This window comes from Cynocephalus volans, chromosome 4 (assembly GCF_027409185.1).
Source record: "Cynocephalus volans isolate mCynVol1 chromosome 4, mCynVol1.pri, whole genome shotgun sequence".
Classification (NCBI taxonomy): Eukaryota; Metazoa; Chordata; class Mammalia; order Dermoptera; family Cynocephalidae; genus Cynocephalus; species Cynocephalus volans.
The window spans coordinates 150570682-150579223 of NC_084463.1; the positions used below are offsets into that span (position 1 = coordinate 150570682).

Sequence of the window (8542 nt, forward strand, 5' to 3'; positions counted from 1 at the left end):
CATTTTTGTGATATTAATTCTTTTTTTTTTTTCTTTCTTTCTTTATTTTTTTATTTTATTTTATTTTATTTTTTAAATTTTATTTTGTCGATATACATTGTGGCTGATTATTGCTCCCCATCACCAAAACCTCCCTCCCTTCTCCCTCCCCCCCTCCCCCCCAACAATGTCCTTTCTGTTTGCTTGTCGTATCAACTTCAAATAATTGTGGTTGTTATATCTTCTTCCCCACCCCGGTTTTTGTGTGTGTGTGTGTGTGTGTGTGTGTGTGTGTGTGTGTGTGTGTGTGTGTGTGAGTTTATATATTAATTTTTAGCTCCCACCAATAAGTGAGAACATGTGGTATTTCTCTTTCTGTGCCTGACTTGTTTCACTTAATATAATTCTCTCAAGGTCTTCTTCAGAGAGAGGAGCACATGGTATCTTTCCATTTATTTGTGTCATCTTCAATTTTTTTCAACAATGTTTCACACTTGTCACTGTAGGAATCTTTCAGCTCCTTTATTAAATTTACTCCTAGGTATTTCATTTTTTTTTTTTTTTTTTTTTTTAGCTATTGTGAATGGAATTACTTTCCTGATTTCTTCTTTGGCTAGTTCATTGCTAGCATAAAGGAAGGCTGCTGAATTGTTTGTGTTGATTTTGTTTCCTGACACTTTACTGAATTTATTTACTAGTTTTAGCAATTTTAGGGGGAGTCTTTAAGATTTTCATACTGTGAGGTAGAGTTAGTTATGAAAACATAGCATTAAACAACACATATTTTTAACATTTTTACTTAGTCTGATTTTGAAATTTTATTAAATCCCCATGCCCAGAAAAGAAAAAAAAAAAAAAAAAAAAAGGCATTGTACTAAAAATGTCAGCAATTCTCAAGAGCTCTCCTGGCCAATTTTTTAAAAGATGCTACTCATTATTATGTAGCATATCTCTATACATGTGAAATAGTAACAATGCACAATGGAATGAGAAAATATGGTGCTGATATGATTAAAATTCAGTGTCTGAAAAAAAAAAAGAAAAAGAAAAACTGCACTTAGGGTTTTTACAGGGAGCTCAGAAATAACCAATATTTAAAAACTGTGGTTCTCAGATAAGTGAGTTGAGTTTTAATTCAGTCTTAAAGAAGCAGAATACCCTCAAGCAACAAAAAAGTCAGTATATATGGTGAACATGTCCAGTCTCAAGGGACAACATTGGCAATAGTTTAATAGCATTAGCACATAAGTTTTTAAATTTATTTATTTGTGTGTGTGTCTCTTTAATTTTACTTTATTGTGGGTACATTTGGCTTCATCAGCTGATATACTTGTAATTGGAGAAATATACTTCCCAATAGAAATCAACTCCTTTTGGGTCCAGCTAGGAGAAGAGAATTGGAGAAAGAGGGATAAACTCACACTTCCTGTACAGCAATCCTGTACATAATGTTAAATGAACAAAGTCCAATAATGAGAACAGTATTATTTACCTTCTTATTAGGTTTACACGTGTAAATTTTCTAAAAATAATTTTGTTGTCTCTTACTTTTATTTTCCTATTACTGCTGTAAGTAATCACTAGAAACACAGTAGCTAGAAACAACACAAATGCATCATACCACAAGTCTGGAGGTCAGAAGTTCAAAATTAGTCTCTCTGAGCTAAAATCAAAGTGTAGTTAGTCTGTGTTCCTTCTGGAACCTCTAGAGAAAAATCTGATTTCTTGCTTTTTCCAGGTTCTAGAGGTTTCCCACAGCCCTTGGTGAAGTTTCACATCAGCCAGCAATCCCATCACTCTGACCTCCCCTCCCACTGTCACATCTCCACTGACTCTATCCTTCTTCCTCCCTTGCTACCTTGTGACTATGTTGGGCATGCAATAGTCCATGAGAACCTAGACACTTCCAGACCCTTAATCACATCAGCACATTTCTTTTTACATGAAAGGTAGCATGTTCACAGGTTCTTAGATTAGAACATGGGCATTTTTAAGGGAAGTATTATTCTGCCTAGAACATCTCTTCGGGCATATTTTATGGACGCGGTCGATCTTGCACCTGTCTTATTCACCAGTGCTCAAACTATAATTTTACAAAAATTTACTCACTATGTACCTCTTCTACATTATTTAGCTGAAAATTTGAAACTTTACACAGAGCTGTCTTTGAGTGAAGGACAAGCAAAAGCACTTGATTCAAAAGTTCCAAAAGTGTGTACACTCTTACACACACACTCACACAACACATGTCACACTTTAATTCAGATGTGATGAATCAACACAATCAACCAACTAAACAAAGAGAGACATCAGCCGAGAAAGATGTTTTTTTATGAAGATAGGAAAAATAATGTTTATTTACAATTGATCAAATTTCAATCTATTAATTCCCCAGCTGGATGCCAAGGAGATTCAATGATATCTGGTATTTAAACACTAACAGCAACACTTGTTGGGGTTAGGGTACAGAGAAGATGCAGGACACAGTTGTGGAGCAAGGCACTGTGTGAGCATACCTGTGAAATTAGGAAAGACATGAAAAAGAAACCACAAGGGGCCTTCATTCTGAGACTGCAGCAAGGGCAATAGCTCTGACCTAATTCCATGATCTGGGGCTGCACTGGACTGAAAACACAACAAGTGTGTTAATCTTGGGTGGGGCACACACTGAATCCCTTTGAGAACCTGAGTATTAGAAAATCATCAAAATTCCCCATCTGCAGAAGAATGGTAAATGCCATCTTATAAATTTCAACTCCAAAATAACTTAAGATCCATGCATTTTTCCTTGAAATTCACTTTGTCTTAAAGGACTGTGAGTATACATCTCAATATTTTGGGTAGATCTCACAACTTGTGATTTTAAAGACTTTTCCATTACATCAAGAACAAAAAGAATATTTGCTTTCAAGATCCTTCACAATTATTTTTAAATTCAAAAGCAAAATTGAGAGGTTTTAAGTTCCCCAGGGGAGTTATATTGCCCTCTACAGTCTACCTATTTTTGGTTTGAGCAGCTCATACTCTCTACCTGGAAGTCCACATGCCTTCACTCCAGTTGTTTGTACTGTCATAGGCCACACCTCATCTCTGCTTTCCAAAGGGCTATTTCCATGAGCCACCTTCTAGGGAATTAAAATGTCCTTTGAAAGAAATTATTTAGAATAGAAGTACATCTTACTAAAAATTGGACATATAGGTGTTTAATGATATAAACTTATAGCTAAATAGGAAAAATAAGTTCTAGTGTTCTATAGTTGTACTAGGTGTCTATAATTAACAACTTGTATATTTTCAAACGTCTGGAAGAGAGGAGTTCAAATATCCTCAAAACAATGACATGATAAATGTTTGTGGTGATGAATTTGCTAATAATCCTGATTTAAATATCACATATTGTATACATGCATCAAAATATCACTCTACACCCACAATTATGTGCAATAAAGTAATAAAGTAAATAAAAATACTAAAACATGAAAATCAAAAAATCCATATATTATAAAACTGCAATAATTCGAGTGTGATACTGAAATAAAGACAGAACTCTAGACCAATGAAACTGAAGAGAGAGCCCAGAGACAATCCCACAAATACTTGGCTAACTGATTTTCAACAAGAGTACCAAGAACACGATGAGGAATGGATGGTCTCTTCAACAAATGTTGCTTGGAAAACCGAATATGCATATGCAAAAGAGTGAAATTAGACCTTTGTTTTATACCATATAAAAAACCCCTCAAAATGAATTAAGGATTTAAAGATAAGTAATGAAAATAAAAATTTTAAAAGAAGATGTAAGGATAGAGGTTCAGAACTTTGGGCTTCCTAACAATTTTGTGAAAATAATACCAAAAGCCAAGCAACAAAAACAAAATTACATGAGTGGAAGTACGTCATAATAAAAGCTTCTGCACAGCAAAGAAAACAATCAGCAGAGTCAAAAGGCAACCTACAGGACAGAAGAAAATATTTGCACTCCATATATCTAATAAGGAATTAATATCAAAAATACATACGGAACTCAAACAACTCAAGAACAGCAATAATAAAAAATATAATTATAATCTGATTGAAAAATGGGCAAGGACTTGAATAAACTTTTCTCCCAAGAAGACATGCAAATGACCAACAGATGTGTGAAAAGATCTGCAACATCATTAATCGTAAAGGAAATGCAAATCTAAAACATTTTAAATGAAGTCAAATAACTCTACTTATTCAATAAGTAGCAGCATGTAGTGCCTTATTAAAGAACCATTTACATTTTTATCATCTAGTAAATAATCATTTTGCTATTTTGAGCCAGGAGATAATTAGGGCATATTCCCCTCAGGATGTCTCCTGTGAGTTTCATAAAGAGTTGAGTAAGTGCATATAAGCAATCTAAATTAGCCTTATTCATAGTGAGCCTAAACCAGTGTTTGCTGTTCCATGGGTAAGAGAATATTTCAGATCATTTCAAAAATATTTTGGAAGATAGAAGGGAATATATCAAAAACAACGATGTTGGTATTCAGCACATATTTTAGCTACTAAATACCAAATACTAAACTGGATGGTTTTAGATGCATGTAGTTGTTGCCTGGTGCACGTGTGAATCAACTACCTGCATCAACACCTGATTTATTCACTGTCCTGCCTAAAAATTAAAAACCAACACTTCCTTGAACAAAGGAATAAAATGAAACATATATGTGTGTGTGTGTGTGTGTGTGTGTGTGTATGTATGCATATTAAATTAAATTATTTGTAGAGATAAATATGAGTTATGAGTACTCCTAATACAGTGAATGCATTCATTTTTCTGATGGATGAAAATAGTTCAAAGTAAGAACACTCATGAATTTATCTATAGTGGGCAAGAAAACATCTGACATATTCAAATATGTGTGCTCTTATATTTTGATATAATAGGGATAACAATATATAATTATTTTAAATTCATTATATAGCTATGGGAAAAATGATAAAATATTTTTCATTAGATTTAATCCTGATACAATACTCTGTAGAACAAGCCAAATTTAGTACATTCTATACTTAAAGGTAAATGTTCAATTTTATATCTGCTCCAATCTTGTAAAGTATATGTTATGATTCTCATGTGCAGGTGAGTAGATTACAGCAAATCACTTTACACAATTGCTTAAAGATCTCAAATTCTAGTACTCAGTCCACTGATATAGTATCTCATGTGTTTGGACATCAGCAAGAACTTTTTCAGTCACTCACTTGGTGTTTTAATGTTATCTAATAAAAAAACAGCTAATAGAAATCAGTGGTAAATTAACCAGTTGACCTGTGATTGTTCTGAAATGGCAAGAGTTCAGCCGGTGAGTGAACACTCCTGTCTTCAATTTGATTCTGCAGTGAATGGCATGAACACTCGTCACTGTCTTCTGACGTGCTGCTAGAAAATCATGAGTGCGAGAATGGATATATGTGAAGATATAGTTCAAGTTCCCTTGATTCACAATATTGTTCATTGTTTATAGTGATATGAACTGTAATTTTACAAATGCCTTCAAATTTGTTCTATGAGATTTCAATATGGAGAATGTCACTGAAGTTTCTATATTTGTACTGAAGGGCTTCACAGACAATGTTGAACTGCAGATCATCTTTTTCTTCTTCTTTCTAGCAATTTACCTCTTTACACTCATGGGAAATTTAGGATTGATTATACTGGTCATTGGGGATTCCCGGCTTCACAACCCCATGTACTATTTTCTGAGTGTGTTGTCTTCTGTGGATGCCTTGTTTTCCTCAGTTATTACCCCAAATATGCTATTAGACTTCATGTCAAAAGATAAAGTCATTTCAATCCCTGGATGTGCAGCACAGATGTTTCTTGCTGTTACTTTTGGAACCACAGAATGCTTTCTCTTGGCTGCAATGGCCTATGATCGCTTTGTAGCCATCTGCAACCCACTTCTGTATTCAGTGAGTATGACACCCAGGGTGTACGTGTCACTCATCATTGCTTCCTATATTGGTGGCATTTTACATGCTACAGCACACATAGTGGCCACGTTCAGCCTGTCCTTCTGTGGATCCAATGAAATTAGACATTTCTTTTGTGATATCCCTCCTCTCCTCGCTATTTCTTGTTCTGACACTCACAAAAACCAGCTGCTACTCTTCTACTTTACTGGCTCTATTGAGATATCCACTATCCTAATAGTCCTATTCTCCTATGGTTTCATTCTGGTGGCCATTCTGAAGATGCACTCTGCTGAAGGGAAACAAAAAGTGTTCTCTACATGTGGCTCTCACCTGACCGGAGTGTCCATTTGTCATGGAACCCTACTCTTCATGTATGTGAGACCAAGTTCCAACTACACTTTGGAACATGACATGATAGTGTCAATATTCTACACCATTGTGATTCCCATGCTAAATCCCATCATTTACAGTTTAAGGAACAATGATGTAAAATTGGCAATTCAGAAAGTTTTGGGGAAAAATTGTTTTATTAATAAAGTACATTTTTTACATTGAGAATTAAATTGAAAAAAATTGGGAAGAATACCCTTTACCTCAATATCAAAAGTGTATAATGAGATGCCAGTTTTAATTTATTAGTTTAGTTCTGTTCTTCTTGGACATTTAAGAATAACGAGCATGCCAATCCCCTACATATATTGTTTATACATGCAGTAAAAACAGTATCATATATTTTCATATTACTATGTTCATAGTATTTTATGTATATGCACATTATATATGTATATATGCACATATTTACACATGTGTGTCCTAGAAGCTAAGACTAACTCATGTACACAAAACACAAACACATAAGCATATGTGTACATAGTCATTATGTCAAATACTATATATTATGTTTTTTTCTCCATACAACTTGAATTGTATAGGGTCCCATAGTTATAATTCTAAACAATATTATAGTTATATCTGACGAACTTGATCAAACACAACGTAATCCACATGAAAAAATATTGTTCACATAAGCTCAGGTTATTTTCTGTGGAGTCATTTTTGTCTGACTCTTGTTCAAAGCAGTCTGTTCTATACATAGATCTATGCTCATTCCCAGCAATTTAATCACAGCCTGAGGTTCACTCACCACAGGTAATGTGTTCAAATTCCCAGATATCATCACTAGGATGATTTGTGTGTTAAATTAATTCATATTTATTGCTTATAGCCAAATACCTGGAACTGGGTAATTTGTAAGAAAACAAAATTTATTGCTTATAGTTTTGGAGCCTAAAGTCCAAAGTCCAGGAAACACATCCGGTGAGGGTTTTCTTTGGTGGTGTCTTTATAGCAATGCAGGGGTCTCAAGTAGCAGAAAATGGTGGAATAGAGAGAGAGAGAAAGAAAGAGAGAGAGAGAGAGAGAGAGACTCTCACATGCTCTCCTTTTAAAGCCCTGATAACCATGCCCATGAGCACCATTATCAATCCATTCACAAGTCATGGTTCTCAAAATCTAACATCTTCAAGGCCCCACCTTTCAATTATAATAATAGGATTTCCCACCCTCTTAACAGTCACAGTGGGGTTCAAGCTACTAATGCATAATTCTTGGGGGACACAGTTCAAATCATTCTGCCCCTGGCCCTCAATGTTTATGTCCTTACAGGTAAATACATTCTTTCCATCACCAAAGTCTTAACTGGTTTCATCTAAAAAATCCAAAGTTAAAAGTCCCATTTGTGAAATCAAAACAAGCTATCTATTTTCAAGACACAATAGTTGGCAAGCATAAGGTACATATCCACATTCAAAACAGGGAGAAATTGGCCAAAAGAAAGGGGTAATAGGTCCTAAGCAAGTCTGAAACCCAGCAGGGCAGGCATTAAATCTCAAAGCTGGTGGATCATGCATCTTGACTCCATGTTTGACCTCCTGCTCAGGCTGCTATGGGAATTCAGTCCCTAGGTCCTCAGACATTTCCACTTCTGTGGTGTTTTTGTTTTAACTCTCCTGGACTGGCGGTGCATGTGGGTAACTCTACAGAGAGGGGTCTCCATGGAGGTCCTTCTCTCAGAACTCCCACTAGATATGGCCCTGGTGGGGTTTTTCTGCTGCAACTCCAATTCCACATTTTTGCTGAACATAACTCTGGCAGTTCTACACAGTGCCTCTGCCTCTGCAGCAGATATCTTCCTGGGTCCCCAGGCTTTTCCATACATCCATTGAAATTGAGGTGGAGACTCCCAAGACTTCACAGTCCTAGCACTCTTTGAGCATGCAAACTTAACACCACATGGATGTAGCCAAGGCTTCCATCCAGTATCTTATGAAGCTGCAGGTCCAGCTGCACCTGGGGCCAATTTAGCCACAACTAGAGCAGCCAAAACAGCGAGGGTGCTGGTGCTGGAAGCAGCTTCCCAAAGTGGTTCTGGGCATCACTATCTCTGAAGGCACCTCATGCCTGTTCCCCAAGACCATTCTGTCTCCCTAGGTCTCTGGGCCTATATTGAAAGACATGGCCTCCAAGATCTCTGAAGGGCTTTCAAGGTATATTTTCCCTTTGCATGATAATCCCTTGCTTCTATACTAATCTCCTTAGCAAACATTTGCTCAGC

General features: G+C 35.9%; 1 protein-coding gene across 1 annotated transcript; it reads left to right on the plus strand.

Annotated features, from left to right (window-relative positions):
- Window positions 1–5484: 5484 nt before the first annotated feature.
- LOC134377130 (olfactory receptor 5T2-like) lies at window positions 5485–6468 on the plus strand (the record flags this gene model as incomplete). Its single annotated transcript, XM_063095747.1, has 1 exon — window positions 5485–6468. A coding segment is annotated over exon 1 (936 nt), but the record flags the coding sequence as incomplete, so codon positions are not given.
- Window positions 6469–8542: the final 2074 nt, after the last annotated feature.